This window comes from Cyprinus carpio, chromosome A25 (genome assembly GCF_018340385.1).
Source record: "Cyprinus carpio isolate SPL01 chromosome A25, ASM1834038v1, whole genome shotgun sequence".
NCBI lineage: Eukaryota > Metazoa > Chordata > Actinopteri > Cypriniformes > Cyprinidae > Cyprinus > Cyprinus carpio.
Window position 1 is genome coordinate 8441864 of NC_056596.1, and position 20011 is coordinate 8461874.

General features: G+C 39.5%; 1 protein-coding gene across 18 annotated transcripts; it reads right to left on the reverse strand.

Annotated features, from left to right (window-relative positions):
- Window positions 1–1077: 1077 nt before the first annotated feature.
- LOC109109599 (fibroin heavy chain-like) lies at window positions 1078–11667 on the reverse strand. 18 transcript variants are annotated; one of them, XM_042715302.1, is made up of 7 exons: window positions 11440–11667; window positions 10222–10356; window positions 9287–9526; window positions 9005–9232; window positions 1868–1951; window positions 1426–1815; window positions 1078–1323 (listed from the first exon to the last, which is right to left on the reverse strand). In XM_042715302.1, the coding sequence occupies exons 1-7, from the start codon at window positions 11528–11530 to the stop codon at window positions 1190–1192; spliced, it is 1302 nt and encodes a 433-aa protein (XP_042571236.1). In that variant the 5' UTR covers window positions 11531–11667; the 3' UTR covers window positions 1078–1189. The 18 variants fall into 18 exon arrangements, with proteins under 18 accessions (XP_042571236.1, XP_042571243.1, XP_042571233.1 ...); XM_042715309.1 differs by having other exon boundaries at window positions 9005–9136; window positions 9275–9526; XM_042715299.1 differs by having other exon boundaries at window positions 9005–9244; window positions 9275–9526.
- Between the last annotated feature and the right edge of the window lie 8344 nt (window positions 11668–20011).

A 20011-nucleotide genomic window follows, 5' to 3' on the forward strand; every position in this document is an offset into this window, starting at 1 on the left:
ATCTCATGCGATCTGCTCGTATAGTGCGAGTTGGTACCTTGATGAAATCACACAGAAATCTCACAGTGTATGCCGGGCCAAAGAGATGAGTTGAGACTGGAAAACTTGACATCGCGTTGGTTTCATATGGATTACTTTAACAGAATATTTGTTTTGGACACGACTTCACTTAACAGTAGACAGTTCAAGCTATGCATACATTTCTCTTGTCCTTGAGACAAGTATTCATAGAGATTCAGGTTGTTTTATTTACATGTCTGTGAAGAGAGGTGACAGAGACGGCACAGAGCACACCATTTATTTTCTTTATTTTACAAAAGCACATCGTTTTAGAACTATACACAAAAGGAGACCCTTTGCGGTTTCAAATTATTTATGCGATCAAAAAATTTAGTATTTTTACTTTTTGCTGTTATCAAGAAAATAGGAGATAGACCGCACCAGTGCCGACTTCGACCCCACTGGGTTATTAGTTTAAAATAAGTCAGAGCTATGCATCTTTATATTTACAAGTAAATCTCCATATTATGCATCAGCTACTTTTCCCTACACTAATGAACCAACTTCTTGCAAAACATGTACATAGTGCAAAGACATGTTTTGCTTTATACATAAACATTAGTATGACTGAGTTATAAAGCATGACCAAAAAAAAAAAAAAAAAAAAAAAAAAAAAAAAAAAAAAACTAATACTCCACTAAAACCAATAGACAAAAAACTTGGATGGGATTAAAAGATGACATGAACCAGCCAATTATTTAAAAAAAAAAAAAATAATAATAATTTCCTCCCAACGCCTCCCTCAGCTCTTTCATTAAGGGTTTCCATTGCGCAAACCAACTCATTTTGAGTCTTAAGATGTACGTTATTTTTTCCCCCCATACCATAGATTTCCCCTCACTGTCCATAAGCATTCCTCAAGTGTTGGTGGCACCTTCTGGAGCCATTTAATTGTAATGTTCTGTGCAGCAACTACGAGTACTCATATGAGGTACCTTTTAATTGAATCTGAGTCAAAAAAAACCCAACTCTTCAAAATAGTTTTTTTTTTTTTTTTTTTTATTTGTATGGGGGTGGGGGGCAGACAGGAAATCTTTAAATGGTTTAAGAAAACAGGGAAAATGCCATATGAATAAAGCACTGAATTGAAAAGATCCAGTAAGCATCATGCAAAACACCCATGACCATTTCAATGACCACGTCCCCGAACACATCCCTGACCATGACCACGTCTGCGATCACATCCCTGGCCTTGACCGCTTCCCTGGCCACTACCCTGGCCACTACCCTGGCCCTGACCGCTTCCCTGGCCGCTACCCTGGCCTTGACCGCTTCCCTGGCCGCTTCCCTGGCCTTGTCCGCTTCCCTGGCCTTGTCCGCTTCCCTGGCCTTGTCCGCTTCCCTGGCCTTGTCCGCTTCCCTGGCCTTGTCCGCTTCCCTGGCCTTGACCGCTTCCCTGGCCGCTACCCTGGCCTTGACCGCTTCCCTGACCATAACCACTTCCCTGGCCACTTCCCTGGCCCTGTCCGTAACCGCTTCCCTGACCATAACCACTTCCCTGACCCTGTCCGTAACCACTTCCCTGACCATAACCGCTTCCCTGACCATAACCACTTCCCTGGCCCTGTCCATAACCGCTTCCCTGACCATAACCGCTTCCCTGACCCTGACCATAACCGCTTCCCTGACCATAACCGCTTCCCTGACCACTTCCCTGGCCCTGTCCATAACCGCTTCCCTGACCATAACCGCTTCCCTGACCCTGTCCGTAACCGCTTCCCTGACCATAACCGCTTCCCTGACCATAACCGCTTCTGACCCTGTCCGTAACCGCTTCCCTGACCTGAACCGCTTCCCTGACCGCTTCCCTGACCCTGTCCGTAACCGCTTCCCTGACCTGAACCGCTTCCCTGACCACTTCCCTGACCCTGTCCGTAACCGCTTCCCTGACCAGAACCGCTTCCCTGATCACTTTCCTGATCACTTTCCTGACCACTTAGTTCACTACATACATGGCCACAGGTGGTTGGGCAACATTTCTGTGTGGCAGGACACTGGCCATCATGGAAACAGCTTTCAGCACATTCTGGAACGCTCTTCGGTTTGGGACATTGACCCGGCTTCACTGCATGGACACAGATAGTCAGCATTAGTCTGTGCATATAGACTGTATGCCACTTCAATATACAGCATGAAACACTCAAAGCATGAACAGCAAGTTTTACCTACAGAGTAAGTTATATTCTAATTATTCCTCCATTTTGTAAAGCCATCCTGCGTTTAAAACCATCCTAAGGGATTAAAAGGTGGGGTATGCATTTTCAAAAACGCTTCAGAAAACCAAGTCGGGCCAAGTACCAAAAACTTTTAGCCAAACAGCAGTAAGGGGTGTGTCTACTCATGCGTGTCTACTCATCTACTCAGGCTTACGACAAGGCAAGTAGGACATGTAAATATTGGATCAGCTTTCTTGCGCTGAAAAGAACTCCAGGAGCAGGAAGGCCTGCGATCAGACCCCAAGGTTGCCTTGTTTCTTCTCGATAGGCGAGTAACATTGGTTTTGCTTTGTCTCACAGAACTAGTATACTGGCTTTTGCTTGAATATGCTCGTGTCAGGTTCGCTTGTTTGTTCATCCGTAATCGTACTGTCGTTCCCTTAATCCATGCATGTGTGGGAGGAGCTATCAAAAGGGGCGAGACCCTTTTGGGGTAGGCAAGTGTTTGTTTTGGTGATTTGAAATAACATTGGCTACCAGAAATCACTTAACCCACCTTTAATTGAAACCTTCTTTTGAAGAAAGCAAAATTACCATCAACTAACCAAAACAGTGACCAATACCTGTATAAGGAGCCGTACAGTAACTTCCACATCCATTGCTGCAGCACTTCTCATTGTCGGGACAGTTAGAGTCACTGTTACAGGACGTGGTACACAAGGTTCCAGATGTTTGGGGTGGACACTCTCCTGGCTTTGCTGTTATACAGACATGTCAAAGGGTCACTGAGGGCTGAACACGTCCATTCACTTATGTTAAAAATTGTTTTACATCACATTTTAGTCTCTGCTTAAAGCTCACATTGAATTCAATGCGTCCTGCTTTTTTTTTCTCATGGATCCCTAGCATCCATTAACTGAAACTCACTGGAAACAGGCAGCATGCACACAAGCCCAAGTATAATTTTATTAAGTTACTGCATTAGTAATTACTTTACTTTCAAGTTTACTTCAAGTTATTCATCTTCCTGATACCAGTCACTAAAATGAACAAATGACATGAGAAATACAGTAGGCTAAAGAAAGTTTGAGGTGTCTGATTAAATGAAGGCAAGGTACAGTCTCTCCTGTCTGAGCTCACCTATATCACACGCTATAAGATCATCCACACGGAACCAGGCTTGAGTCGAGTTCATCTTGGCTACTTTTTCGTTTTTGGAAGACGCACCTCTTAAGGAATAAGCAACTGTGCTGCTGACATGGCTTAATGCAGCGGATGGCATTACTGTGACAAACTCGTACACATTCACTTGTTAAACTTTTCCCAAACTATAATGCCAGACTAAAGTGTCGAATGCAACATTGAAATGTTATTCATACGAATTAAAATACGACCTTTCATTGCTTCTAAATGTTATAGGACTCATCTGCATTTCAGCTCACATTGTCCGGTGATTTATTAATCTGACCCGCAAAACATGATTTTAGTTCATAATTTAACACTGCATTTGTAACAAAAGTAACCATTTTATTGACAACTAATCAAAATTACATAAATTTAAAGTGTAACATTACCAGGAAAAAGTAATTAGGTTACAGTAACACACTATACCCAACTGACAGTAACCAGCCACTAGAGAATTCAAGAGGATCATTGGGGGAGGCCAAGGAGTGCGGTTTGTAAATCAGGGGTTATGCAATGTGTCTCAAACCTTAATACAAAACTTACAATTTAACTGCTTCCAATCAAAAAATCAAAAAATAAAAACTCAAAACCTTATTCCCTTATTTCTGCATTTCTTTAACAGATCTTTAACAAGTTAACAGATCCTCTCACCTGCAGTTTGTCCTTGAGTAGCATCTGTTATGCTCAAGTATCCAGAAACACACAAAACGGCAATCAACGAGCAGTACACTCGAGCTGTCATTCTCTCAACCTGCAATCTCACAATGATCCCTACTGGAAAATGCACTGAATTGGTGCGTCAAGGGGAGTGGATAACAATGCACACAAAACTAACACAAATAACAGTGTTGTTGCAATAGAAACCACTGTAAAATGGGGTTTTAAAGAGCCAAGGAGATCAGGTCAACTCCAACCCTGATCAAACTCACCTGCCTGTAGCTGTAATCTGGAAGACCTTGATCAGCTTGTTCAGGTGTGTTTGATTGGGGTTGGACGAGCTGAAAGCTGCAGTGCGTTTACGCCATGTCATAATAATTAAGGTAGTCTAATTATGAGAGGATTGTGTGTTTCTATGGCGACTCAATCAACTGCAAAATCAATATACAGTGGTCAGCAGGTACAGCGATCATGTTGTGGTACTCATTTATGTTTCTGAAGCATATAGTCTACTGCCATTTTTTTTCTTTTTTTGTCTATTGCTCTTTCAAGTGTGAATTCCTCATGAATATGTGGACGTTATTCCCAAAACTTTGCAGCATGTATGTGGCCGAAAAAAAAAATACATACAAATCTAAATGGACAATGTAGCCTAGAAAGGATATAAAGAGGACTATCTTTATAATCACTAAACTATAAGCTGTTCCTCGTTTTAGTTTATCACGATCTCAGAAAAAATTTTTATAATGAGATGATTCTTGGAAAACCCAGCACTGGGGCCCGTTCTTTGTTTTTATTTAAGTCTGTAAGATGGGTTTGGGTGTTGAGGATTTGGCATGATCTTGGATTATTTGGTTCTTTGAAGCTTGTCCTGGGGCCCTTTTCAGAAAGGAGGTTAAGTGAAAACTGAGGGAAACTCTGGGTTTTCCGTTTCAGAATGGGAGGTTTTTCAAACTCAAGAAAGCAGTGTAAGTCAAGTCTGTTTCAGAAAGAGAGGTAACTTATACTCAGAGTCAGTTTCCATGGTAACTTACTCTATAACCCTAACCTGGTCAGGAACAGGTTTTCTTTGTAAAGTCAGAGTTTCTTACGGTCTCCTCCCAAAAGCGCAAGTGATGTTTAAATCCTCATTCACCCATTCACACTGCAAAAATGCTTTTCTTACTGAGTATTTTTTGTCATATTTCAAGTACAAATATCTAAAAAGTCTCACTTTAATATGCAATTTCTATAGATGAAAAATGATACAAGGTATTTAGTCTTGTTTCCTGGGGGAAACAAGTGCATTTAAATGCATTTTACGTAAAACATGTAAAATTGTTGCAAACGGAAACAAGCATATTTTGAATTTCTTACCCCACTGGCAGATAATTAGCAAAATAAGAAAAATGCACTTGAATTATTTTTTCAAGACTTAATACCTTATGTCTTTATTATGTAGAAAATACATCTTGATTTAAGAATATTTTGATATTTTGACTGGAAACAAGAAGACAAAAATGTTCTAAGTAAGAAAAGCATTTTTTGCAGTGCAGGTGTTTGTTCATTGTGCATATTTTCATCATGCAGGCATGGTAAAAATGAAAAAATGGTATCTCCTTTTAAACAGGATCCCGTAGATGAGGAAGCTGACTAATTCGTAGGACGTTTTTTTCACTTTTATTTTTTTGCCTAGGGATAGGCTACCATCAAAATGAATATTAATTCAATCATTTACCATTTTACCTCTGATATAATAACAGTCCTGTTGGAAATTGAAAAATTATTCAGTTAATATTCATAGTACAAAAATCATATATACATTGCATAAACAAGCACATCAATCAAATTAATACAAGTAAACACGTTATCTGGATAGATTAACACAAATAATGAAAATACAAGTATGAACTGTAAGAAACTGTGACTTTGCTAGTTTAATATATTTTGATAATTTTTATAGTTGAATGTAGTGTTTGAATATTGTCACTTCATGCATTTTCTCTGATTGGATAGCTATCCAATCTTGAAAAATCCAGGTGTAAAAGGCCTCCGAAACGCTTTCGAGATGGATTTAAATCTCATCGCTCAAACCACTTCAGGAGGTGGTCTGGGCCACATTCCAGACTAAACTGGACAAGCTAGTGTAAATACATTTAGCTGTTGAAACCACATACGAAAATTTTACTCCTCCTAAAATGTTAAAGGGGTCATATGATGCGATTTCAAGTTTTGCTTTCTCTTTGGAGTGTTACAAGCTCTTGGTGCATAAAGAAGATCTGTAAAGTTGCAAAGACTAAAGTCTCAAACCCAAAGAGATATTCTTTATAAAATTAAGACTCCTCCACACCCTCCTAAAACTTCAAAAGAAGATACTTTGAAGAATGCTGGTAATCAAACCCAGCAAGTTTGTCAGGTATGGACAGTATGAAGGGGACTAAATGATTTTCATTTTTTTTTGGGTGAACTCTTTAATTAGCATGCTACACACTAAATATTAATCATGCTGGGCACAGCCACTTATTGTGCTGTCATTGTGGTTAGTGCTGTAAATTGTCAAACAACGGGTACATTGCTACAACATAAATTTAATGTAGTTCATATTGGCGCATTACGTTAGACCTTTTCTAATAGATACAGTACTTGCATATTATTTGCTCTTTACAGGTGCAGAAATTAATGCTCCCAAACAAAGATGTCATCGGATTAAGAAATGGAAAGACATGTTACACCACAGCAACCATAAATCCTGAGCTATTTGAAAACTGGCAACAACCAAGAAAAAGTACTCATTGTTTCACTCAGAAATGATCCATGGTAATAGTTGTAAGTGATTAGATAAAAGTACAAAATGTTTTTAATTTTTAAAACTTTGCCATTTACTAATGTGTTGTCCAAAAGCACCAAGTTTTGGAGTCTCTTTACAATAAGGTATCTTTAGTTAACATTAGTAAATGTTAAAATTAACATTAAATAACAATGAGCAATATATTTGTTACAATATGCATTCATCTTTGATACTGTTAAAAAACAATTGTTCTTTGTTAGTTCATGTTACCTCTGATCCATTAAATGTCAACAGGCACAACTTTTGTTCTTAATAGTGTATTAGTAAATGTTGAAATTAACTAGGTTAATATATTAACTACAGTTAACTAAGGTTAATGTTAAGTATTTGCCATGTTAATCCATGTTGGGTAGGTAACTTATGCTAACAAATGGAACCTTAAAAAAAAAAAAAAAAAAAAAAAAAACTTTGAAATGTGTAAGTGTAGTTGTTTGAGTTGTCCATAGTGAAGTCAGGTTAATATTGGGAATTTAATTGACAAAATCATCGATAGCAGGTTTTTTTTTTTAGATAGGCCTATCATCGATATACAGCGTCATCGTCAGCGCAACTTGAATATTTCACATGTACAGTGTGAGCACGTAAATCGTGAGCTTTGACTTTACATCTCATACGATCTGCTCGTACAGTGCGAGTTGGTACCTTGATGAAATCACACAGAAATCTCACAGTGTATGCCGGGCCTAAGAGATGAGTTGAGACTGGAAAACTTGACATCGTGTTGGTTTCATATGGATTACTTTAACAGAGAATATTTGTTTTGGACACGACTTCACTTAACAGTAGACAGTTCAAGCAATGCATACATTTCTCTTGTCCTTGAGACAAGTATTCATAGAGATTCAGGTTGTTTTATTTACATGTCTGTGAAGAGAGGTGACAGAGACGGCACAGAGCACACCATTTATTTTCTTTATTTTACAAAAGCACATCGTTTTAGAACTATACACAAAAGGAGACCCTTTGCGGTTTCAAATTTATGCGATCAAAAAATTGAGTATTTTTACTTTCTGCTGTTATCAAGAAAATAGGAGATAGACCGCACCAGTGCCGACTTCGACCCCAGTGGGTTATTAGTTTAAAATAAGTCAGAGCTATGGATCTTTATATTTACAAGTAAATCGCCATATTATGCATTAGCTACTTTTCCCTACACTAATGAACCAACTTCTTGCAAAACATGTACATAGTGCAAAGACATGTTTTGCTTACTAATGTTTATGTATAATGACTGAGTTAAAGCATGAAAAAAAAAAAAAAAAAAAAAAAAAAAAAAAAAATATATATATTTCCTCCCAACGCCTCCCTCAGCTCTTTCATTAAGGGTTTCCAACTCATTTTGAGTCTTAAGCTGTACGTTATTTTTTTCCCCCCATACCATAGATTTCCCCCTCACTGTCCATAAGCATTCCTCAAGTGTTGGTGGCACCTTCTGTGTTCTGTGCAGCAACTACGAGTATTCATATGAGGTACCTTTTAATTGAATCTGATTTTAGTCAAAAACCCAACTCCTCAAAAAAAATTTTTTTTTTTTTTTATTTGTATGGGGGTGGGGGACAGACAGGAAATCTTTAAATGGTTTAAGAAAACAGGGAAAATGCCATATGAATAAAGCACTGAATTGAAAAGATCCAGTAAGCATCATGCAAAACGCCCATGACCATTTCAATGACCACGTCCCCGAACACATCCCTGACCATGACCACGTCTGCGATCACATCCCTGGCCTTGACCGCTTCCCTGGCCACTACCCTGGCCGCTACCCTGGCCCTGACCGCTTCCCTGGCTGCTACCCTGGCCTTGACCGCTTCCCTGGCTGCTACCCTGGCCTTGACCGCTTCCCTGGCCTTGACCGCTTCCCTGGCCGCTACCCTGGCCCTGACCGCTACCCTGGCCGCTACCCTGGCCTTGGCCGCTTCCCTGGCCTTGGCCGCTTCCCTGGCCGCTACCCTGGCCTTGACCGCTTCCCTGGCCGCTACCCTGGCCTTGACCGTCCCTGACCATAACCGCTTCCCTGGCCATAACCGCTTCTGGCCCTGTCCATAACCGCTTCCCTGGCCCTGTCCATAACCGCTTCCCTGACCATAACCACTTCCCTGACCATAACCACTTCCCTGACCACTTCCCTGACCCTGTCCATAACCGCTTCCCTGACCATAACCACTTCCCTGACCCTGTCCGTAACCGCTTCCCTGACCACTTCCCTGGCCCTGTCCGTAACCGCTTCCCTGACCATAACCACTTCCCTGACCATATCCGCTTCCCTGACCACTTCCCTGACCCTGTCCGTAACCGCTTCCCTGACCACTTCCCTGGCCCTGTCCGTAACCGCTTCCCTGACCATAACCACTTCCCTGACCATAACCGCTTCCCTGACCACTTCCCTGACCCTGTCCGTAACCGCTTCCCTGACCATATCCGCTTCCCTGACCACTTCCCTGACCCTGTCCGTAACCGCTTCCCTGACCAGAACCGCTTCCCTGATCACTTTCCTGATCACTTTCCTGACCAATGAGTTCACTACATACATGGCCACAGGTGGTTGGGCAACATTTCTGTGTGGCAGGACACTGGCCATCATGGAAACAGCTTTCAGCACATTCTGGAACGCTCTTCGGTTTGGGACATTGACCCGGCTTCACTGCATGGACACAGATAGTCAGCATTAGTCTGTGCATATAGACTGTATGCCACTTCAATATACAGCATGAAACACAAAGCATGAACAGCAAGTTTTACCTACAGAGTAAATTATATTCTAATTATTCCTCCATTTTGTAAAGCCATCCTGCGTTTAAAACCATCCTAAGGGATTAAAATGTGGGGTACAGTATGCATTTTCAAAACGCTTCAGAAAACCAAGTCGGGCCAAGTACCAAAAACTTTTAGCCAAACAGCAGTAAGGGGTGTGTCTACTCATCTACTCAGGCTTACGACAAGGCAAGTAGGACATGTAAATATTGGATCAGCTTTCCAGCGCTGAAAAGAACTCCAGGAGCAGGAAGGCCTGCGATCAGACCCCAAGGTTGCCTTGTTTCTTCTCGATAGGCGAGTAACATTGGTTTTGCTTTCTCACAGAACTAGTATACTGGCTTTTGCTTGAATATGCTCGTGTCAGGTTCGCTTGTTTGTTCATCCGTAATCGTACTGTCGTTCCCTTCAGCTATGCATGTGGGAGGAGCTATCAAAAGGGGCAAGACCCTTTTGGGGTAGGCAAGTGTTTGTTTTGGTGATTTAAAATAACGGCTACCAGAAATCACTTAACCCACCTTTAATTGAAACCTTCTTTTGAAGAAAGCAAAATTACCATCAACTAACCAAAACAGTGACCAATACCTGTATAAGGAGCCGTACAGTAACTTCCACATCCATTGCTGCAGCACTTCTCATTGTCGGGACAGTTAGAGTCACTGTTACAGGACTTGGTACACAAGGTTCCAGATGTTTGGGATGGACACTCTCCTGGCTTTGCTGTTATACAGACATGTCAAAGGGTCACTGAGGGCTGAACACGTCCATTCACTTATGTTAAAAATTTTACATCACATTTTAGTCTCTGCTTAAAGCTCACATTGAATTCAATGCGTCATGCTTTTTTTTCTCTCATGGATCCCTAGCATCCATTAACTGAAACTCACTGGAAACAGGCAGCATGCACACAAGCCCAAGTATAACTTTAAGTTACTGCATTAGTAATTACTTTCAAGTTTACTTCAAGTTATTCATCTTCCTGATACCAGTCACTAAAATGAACAAATGACATGAGAAATACAGTAGGCTAAAGAAAGTTTGAGGTGTCTGATTTAATGAAGGCAAGGTACAGTCTCTCCTGTCTGAGCTCACCTATATCACACGCTATAAGATCATCCACGTGGAACCAGGCTTGAGCCGAGTTCATCTTGGCTACTTTTTTCGTTTTTGGAAGACGCACCTCTTAAGGAATAAGCAACTGTGCTGCTGACATGGCTTAATGCAGCGGATGGCATTACTGTGACAAACTCGTACACATTCACTTGTTAAACTTTTCCCAAACTATACTGCCAGACTAAAGTGTCAAGTGCAACATTGAAATGTTATTCATATGAATTGAAATACAACCTTTCATTGCATCTAAGGGTTATAGGACTCATCTGCATTTCAGCTCACATTGTCCGGTGATTTATTAATCTGACCCGCAAAACATGATTTTAGTTCATAATTTAACACTGCATTTGTAACAAGTAACCATTTTATTGACAACTAATCAGTTACATAAATTTAAAGTGTAACATTACCAGGAAAAAGTAATTAGGTTACAGTAACGCACTATACCCAACTCTGGCTGACAGTAACCAGCCACTAGAGAATTCAAGAGGATCATTGGGGGAGGCCAAGGAGTGCGGTTTGTAAATCAGGGGTTATGCAATGTGTCTCAAACCTTAATACAAAACTTACAATTTAACTGCTTCCAATCAAAAAAAAAAAAAAACCTCAAAACCTACTACTCATCCCTAAACTGTTACTTTCAAAAACCTTATTTCTGCATTTCTTTAACAAGTTAACAGATCCTCTCACCTGCAGTTTGTCCTTGAGTAGCATCTGTTATGCTCAAGTATCCAGAAACACACAAAACGGCGATCAACGAGCAGTACACTCGAGCTGTCATTCTCTCAACCTGCAATCTCACAATGATCCCTGCTGGAAAATGCACTGAATTGGTGCGTCAAGGGGAGTGGATAACAATGCACACAAAACTAACACAAATAACAGTGTTGTTGCAATACAAACCACTGTAAAATGGGTGTTTTAAAGAGCCAAGGAGATCAGGTCAACTCCAACCCTGATCAAACTCACCTGCCTGTAGCTGTAATCTGGAAGACCTTGATCAGCTTGTTCAGGTGTGTTTGATTGGGGTTGGACGAGCTGAAAGCTGCAGTGCGTTTACGCCATGTCATAATAATTAAGGTAGTCTAATTATGAGAGGATTGTGTGTTTCTATGGCGACTCAATCAACTGCAAAATCAATATACAGTGGTCAGCAGGTACAGCGATCATGTTGTGGTACTCATTTATGTTTCTGAAGCATATAGTCTACTGCCATTTTTTTTCTTTTTTTGTCTATTGCTCTTTCAAGTGTGAATTCCTCATGAATATGTGGACGTTATTCCCAAAACTTTGCAGCATGTATGTGGCCGAAAAAAAAAATACATACAAATCTAAATGGACAATGTAGCCTAGAAAGGACATAAAGAGGACTATCTTTATAATCACTAAACTATAAGCTGTTCCTCGTTTTAGTTTATCACGATCTCAGAAAAATTTTTTATAATGAGATGATTCTTGGAAAACCCAGCACTGGGGCCCGTTCTTCGTACGTCACTAACTCAGTAAGCTGGATTTGACTGTTGAGGATTTGGCATGATCTTGGATTATTTGGTTCTTTGAAGCTTGTCCTGGGGCCCTTTTCAGAAAGGAGGTTAAGTGAAAACTGAGGGAAACTCTGGGTTTTCCGTTTCAGAATGGGAGGTTTTTTCAAACTCAAGAAAGCAGGGTAAGTCAAGTCTGTTTCAGAAAGAGAGGTAACTTATACTCAGAGTCAGTTTCCATGGTAACTTACTCTATAACCCTAACCTGGTCAGGAACAGGTTTTCTTTGTAAAGTCAGAGTTTCTTACGGTCTCTCAGAGTTTCTAGACAGATTTAAATCTGATTGCTCAAACCACTTCAGGAGGTGGTCTGGGCCGCATTCCACATGAAACTGGACAAGCTAGTGTAAATACATCTAGCTGTTGAAACCACATACGAAAATTTTACTCCTCCTAAAATGTTAAAGGGGTCATATGATGCGATTTCAAGTTTTCAAGTGGTTTTCAAGTGGTTCTCAATTCCAGTCCTCGCGCCCCCTGCTCTGCACATTGGGTATGTTTCTCTTATGCTTCAGACGTTTGTTCTATTCAAACATAACTGCCCTGCAAAGTGGACATCACTGGATATTCCGCCATGATTCCAGTTCGAAGCGAATGTATACGTTCCATTCAAAGTGCACTGAAGTGTGCGAGACGTGAATTTAAATTGTATTTATTTACAGAGGTATATGATGTCACACTTGTCCGTGTGTGAAGACATTACACAGCGCAAATCCATTCTGAATTGAGATGGGATCAACAAGAGTGAGCCCATCTCCGAGCCCCCTTCCTGACCGGGGAAGCGCAACGAGCCTATTTTGCATTAACTCCTCCTGAGAGCAAAGACTACGGCACGGTCAAGCGAGAAATCCTAGCCCGAGTGTGGCTGTCCCCCATCTGTGCCGCACAACAGTTCTGAACTTGGACATATGAGGAAAACATGACAGTGAGAATACAAACCACCCGGTAGTCCCGCATTGTGCATCTGTTGCTGCTCGTAGATGAACCCTCGGCCGCCCAAGTCACAGAGAGAGTGGTGGTGGACCTCCTGCTCCGTGCACTTCCCCGTCGGTATAGGAACCCAGTGGGAATACGTAACCCGAGTAGCCTGGCTGAGCTGGCATAAGCGGCTTTCGCGAGAGATGCGGGAGAGAGGGTGGTAGCCAACCCCCCTGTGTTGCGGTCGGAAACCAGATTGAAAATTGTCCAGGTATCCATTTGAGTTTAAGTAGTTGTTCAGCTGATTAAAAACTACATTTTCAATAATATTGCCTATAAAAGGAAGATTTGATATTGGTCTATAGTTGCTCAATATAATGCTATCAAGATTGCTCTTTTTCAGGAGGGGCTTAACAACTGCAGTTTTCAGGCATTTTGGGAACGTCATAGATAGAAGTGAGGCATTCACCACTTCTAAGAGATCTGCTTCTAAACAGTTAAGCACCCTTTTGAAAAAAGATGTGTGAAGTGTGTCAAGATAGCAGGTTGATCAAGTTGCTGTACTATTTCTTCTGAAATCTGACCTCTGCATAACTTGAGGATGTGCTAATCGCCTTTCTGATATTATTGATCTTCTCAGAAAAGAAGGAAACAAACTCATTGCATTTGCTGTCGGAGAGCATTTCACTGGGAATCTGACTTGGGGGGGGTTTGTCATTCTCTCAAATATAGCAAAAAGAGTGTGAGTGTTGTGTAAGTTACTGTTTATAAGGTTTGAGAAGAAGGTCTAACTGTGGCTAGTTCCATATTGAAAGCATGAAGGCTGTCTTTATAGATGCTATAGTGAATTTCAAGTTTCGTCTTCTGCCACATCCACTCAGCTTGTCTGCATTGTCTTTTCATACTCTGAACTGCTGTTGATTTTCTCCAAGGTGATTTTTGTCTGCCAGTCTTCTTGCTGACTTTCACATTAGCCATATCATCAATAATATTCTTAACTTTTGAGTTAAAGTAATCAACGAGAAGATCAACAGAGTCTGCAGAAATGCTTGGTGTTAAAGATATAGGCTCCACAAATAGCACACTAGTGTTCTCATTAATGCATCTCTTTCTGATCTAGATTTAGTGGTAACAGAGATAAATATATCAAAGAAAATACAGAAGTGATCAGATAGTGCTACATTCTTATTAATAACGGATGAAATGTTTAGACCCTTAGTGATAAGTAAATCTAGAGTATGTCCACGATTGTTTGTGGGTCTATGCACATGCTGAATCAGGTCAAAAGTGTTTAAAATAGTTATAATTTCTTTTGTAGTTTTGATTTTTGCATTATCTATGTGGATATTAAAATCCCTTGCAATAGCAAAACAGTCAAACTCTGAGAAAATCATTGATAACAGTTCTGTGAACTCTTCAACAAAGGCTGGAGAGTAATAAACAGAATGCGTGGAGCATCTTTCAGCACAATACCTAGATATTCAAAGGACAAGTTCTGACCAAATGACGCTTGCATTGATAGACATCTTTTAAGAGAGCAGCTACACCTCCACTGTCTTCTAGCCATGTTTCGTTTAGAAACATAAAATCCAGGTTGTTTGTGGTTATTAAGTCATTGATCAGAAATTATTTATTTTTTTAGTGAGCGAATGTTTAAAAATGCTAACTTGATGGCATTACTTTGTGTCTCAGCAATATTAGTTTAATGCATAATAGGTCACAGATTAGACGGGTTAGCCGTATGGCTTGAGAAGGCCTTAGACTTTCTATCACATGATAAAACAGAGATAGAGAAAGTAAGTAAAACATGACTGCTTTTGCTGTACTTTGGATCAAATAAATGCAGGCTTGGTGAACAGATGATCAAAAATCTTATTGTTTTGACTGGTAGGTTATAAATATTACAGAAATTTTATATTTAATGTTATTTAATGCCCTCATGTCATTCTAAAATTTCTTTGTGGAACAAGAAAAGTTATTTTGAGAAATGTTTTTGAGGGTTTGTTTATCCATACAGTGGTTTAACAGCTGTTTGGCTACCAACATTCTTCAAAATATCCTCTTTATTTTTGGACGTGGCATAGTAACATGCTCATAAGCAAATTGGCAATTAATGACGTAAAATTTGGTCTGTTTCTCATATTGAGTCGTATGGGTTGGGTATGGGTTTTGTTGTTACATCAAAGAAAGTCATAAGCTGTATCAGAAATCACATACTCTCAGAGCACTTCTTTTGAACAATTACTTTGTGATAGTTAATCAGTATCAGAATTAGCTTTATTCGCCAGGTGTGCGCAAACAGACGAGGAATTTGTTGCGTTTTTTTTTTTTTTTTTTTTAAGGTGCTCCTGGTACAAACATACATACACATCTGACATGAGAACAGAAAAAAAAATAGAAAAATAACAAATACAATAAAAATAAAATAATAATTTCCATATGGCATCAGATGCATGTAACAACTGCCATTCACAAAAACTCTCCCGTCGCTAGTCAGTTGGATGCACACTTCAGATTCTCACTGTAAGTATCTTTGTACTTTTCACCTACTGTTTTATGAATACCTTGAACATGGTCATTCTATTCTTTTCAGGTACATTTTTAATTTTTTTTGCCTACTATATATGTAGTGAAGTGTGCATTTTCGCATAACACCTTCATGGATCACTTCCACGTTTGACAGTAATTTCAAATCAGCAAGTGTACATGAAGCCTGTCATTTGGTACAGAGCCTGTCAAAGTAACTGAGGAAGCAATTTAAGAATCATTACCGAACCTATCCACTAGAGGTCAGCATTTCTGCAAGTACATTCCCTTCTAGCGTGTATTAACTGTACAGTAGGTTACTACTCCACTGCTCAGTCCAGCACAGAGCATAGTCAGTGTCAATGTAGTTTTGTGCCATTGTTCACACACCACTCATTCCAGCACATATATTTTTAGCCATTCTGCTCTGCCCATGTCTTGCTAAAAAGGGTGTATAACACAAGGGCGTATAGCCTAAAGCTCCACAGAAACCAAAATGTGCAAAAGAGAAATTAAAATTATGCTTAAGGAAAGAAGTTTTTCAGGTGACATTCAAGTTCTGAAAGTTCAACATTAGGTTAGCTTTCAATTTATTCAACATGTAGTCATGAAATGTTATGTTTGTGCACACACACAGATATCAAAATCCTCCCAGCCAGACTTTTGTGTAACCATCACAACTTGTCTGCCTTCAAATTGTGAAGGCAGACGGGTGACGTACACATTTGGCAATGGAGGGAGGGTGGGATTTCCTGTCCAGCAGAGGGTAGACAGACAGGCTGTGTACTTTCACTGAGGTTTAACGAAGAGCTCAGCTTAAGCAAAGCCACATTGTAGTCGATAGAGCATGGGTTGTAATGAGGGTGCACCAGTACTCCAATCACATCACGGATCTGAGAAAGAGATATTTGTGTTAAAGGGATAGTTCACCCAAAAATGAAAATTCTACTAATTTTGGGGTGAACTATCCCTTTAAGACACAATATGAATGAATCCCAAATTTGATCAAAATCCTTAGTTCCTTGAACAACATTCCAACCAATTTCCTGTGAATGTCCTTCTCACCTGTTTCTTTGAGCCTCTTGTTGTCACTGATAAAAGTCTCAAATGTCTTTCTTCCCTACAAAGAAATGTTCAATCATCATAAAAAGTTAATATACTGTTTATGCATAAGTTTAAATGTAATTTTTCCAAAGATAATATGTGCACGGCTCTAGAAAACTTTTAAAAACATTTTTGGTATGTTGGTTGCTCACAAGTTATAGACACAGCATGCATCAGAAAGGATCCATTGTGACTGGATGATCACCCCATTGCAGTCATACCCAGCACCCAGACCAATGGTTACTTGGCACAACAGTTTCCCATCATCCACTGCTGTATTTGGGGTGTCCAGCCCAGAGGCAGCAAAGATGTCAGGCATTCCATACAGAGCTGAGAAATCAGTAGAACATTTGCAAGAATATTTGTGGTACACCCTCACAATCTGTTCAGAGATAAACGCATTCACAATTGTGACTCAGTATGTGTGTGTTTTTTGACTCCAACTGGATTCCACGCATTCTAAAGTCCCTCTGAGACAAGGAGCCTCTTTTAGAGCTCAACAAAAAAGTCGATGTGATGGTGGACAGCAGAAAGGACAAAAGCAAGCGTGTGTGTGCAAATGTGGTGAGACTCTGCTGTCATCATCTACTTCCTCTCCCTGATTGTCATACATTGTTTCTCTGAAATCTGTGAGGAAATGTGCCATCAGAATCATTTTTGTCAACATTTCATTCATCGGAAATCTGTGGTTACAAATTTATTGCTTTCAAAGAAATACTTAGTATGTTGGTTTTGTATAAGCAGTATTCATTGTGTCTTTGTTGCAGTATAGGATTTTATGTAAAATATATTTTAAAAATTATAATAATGCATTTTTGTGATGGCCAACCGGTACGACTTCTCTTATAATTTAATATAAACATTTTAATTGTAAATTATATTATTAATATAACAATTAAGGGAAAAAGCTGAATTAAAACATTTATATGAATTCAAGAAGTTTTTGGAAAAAATCTTGAATTTTATGTTTAATACGTTTTATACATATACAAAATGTATAATATCATACATAACATAATATCAGTTAGCCTTTATTTTTTATTTATTTTTTTTATTAAGTTTTATACCGTAAAATAATACATATATAGACTGCAACATGTTTTTAACTTTTGACATTACTGTTGAGTACTGTTAAGTGTCTTCCTGAAGAGCCAATCTTTCAGTTACTAAACCCGATTATTAACCACTACCAGTTCTAGGAGTTTAAAAGCCGGTAGCTCTAACTCGACAACAATACCCACCTTTCCTAAGATTAGACTTGATCCATGACAGGAACATTAAGACATCAGTAAATACTCCAGGTGAGCCTTTTCTGGACAAAGGTTTGATCTTCTTGTTACCCTTACCCCATGATATGGCTCCCACAGCCACCCAGCGTCCATCTGCTCTGGGGCAGAGGAGGGGACCCCCAGAATATCCCTGGAGCGCAGGAGAACAGATAGGAACTCAAAACAGACAGTTTCAAGTGTTTGAACCATCTTTTTCCAACCTGAACTTGAGTCTCATAGGTGTTAATATAGTAATATTTGGGATGTTAATTCTGTAATTCAATGTTAATGTTGGGAGAACATCTTTAGTGTCAACTTACTTGGCAGGCATCTCTCCCTCCTCTCTCTGGGCCAGCACATAGGACTGTGAAGGACTTCTGCCCAGGTCTAAGTGTTTGTAGGACATGTTTGCGCTTGCTTTGCTCTAACAGGTCCTGCTGCACCTCTTGAAGAACCGAAGGAAGTGGCCCTTCTAAAGAAAGGACAGACCTCTTCACCTTTATCCTAGTAATGGTTTAAGATATTTGAGATTGTTTTTTCAAGCATTTATGGTTTTTTTACAACACACATGGTCTCGAATGGAATCCCCTCACCAGGGTATGGCAGGGAAAAAGGCTTAATAAAATCACCTAGAAAACATGCATTTAAGTGATTAATGAAAAATTTTCATTTTGGGATGGAGTAACCCTTTAAGATCGCTGCAGCACAGAAATGTGATCTTCTGATCCTAAGAGACACCTGTAGATAACAGAAGAATTAATTTTTGCACACTGATATATCCAACACTTCAGTGCCTTTTGGAATATAAAATTGCATTAATTTATAATGTAATTTGTAAAGTTAAACAGTTACATGCCAACCACAGATGGGAACCTTGTCTGGCCTCTGATCCCCCGATTACCCTCAAGGAACGGTCAAGGATGCCTCTTGCCTTTGTAGATCCACACTTTACATCTGGGCATCAAATGGCAGGTCAAAGTTTTGTAATTAATTTGTGACTTGTTCCCATTTGATTAAATTAAACATTTTCTTACCACTGGGACGAACAGCAAAGGTCATTCCGAGACAGCCCAACAAGCTGAGAAAACAGACAAAGGTCCTGTAGAATAATTCAGGCATTCTGTGTCCTCTGCTGTTAAACAATAAGATTGGCATATTTATAGAAGGGATGAAGGGGTGGTCTTTTTGACAAATGGGGTACTGGTTATTCATTAAATTCACACAGGAAATGAGCATGTTGAATAGAAGATTGCATGGTGGGTATCTAGCATGTTACCCAAATTATCTTTATATTTTGTATTTTATACCTGATAGTTTATCAGTCTACTGACATTAAGGATCTAATTTTACCATAGAATACTTAAATATTTTGTGCATGTGTTTGTCTCATTTTCCTGTAGGTTACAAGGAGCATCAGCAGAAAAAGATTTTACAGCCACTTGTGATTCAGCTGAAGGAGAAAAGCTCCTCCATTGACAAAGATGTTTCCCTCAAGGACCAGAATGACCTTTTAATCTAAACGTTTATTGGAAGTTGTTGGATTCTGACACTCTCAGAGTTTGCTGAAAATTGTGCACTAACACACAGTATGTAACAAATATACAATTAATAATTAAACAGAATGAAGATATTATAGGCAACCTATGAATTTATATAACTAGGAGTTCAAGTAGATTCTTTCTCTCATAATTCAAATCTTTGAAGAATTTAATGAAGAAAATATACTCACCAATTACAAACATTTCTGAAGGGAAATGAACATTATTTGTTGCATCCTGTTTTATCTATAAGTTTAATGTGTGTATTTTGCAGATTTCTTATTGAGCTTGCCATGCTCTACCAGTTGAACTACAGAAACTCTATCATCTAGTCTGATTTCACACATTTTAGACATTCAAATAAAAGA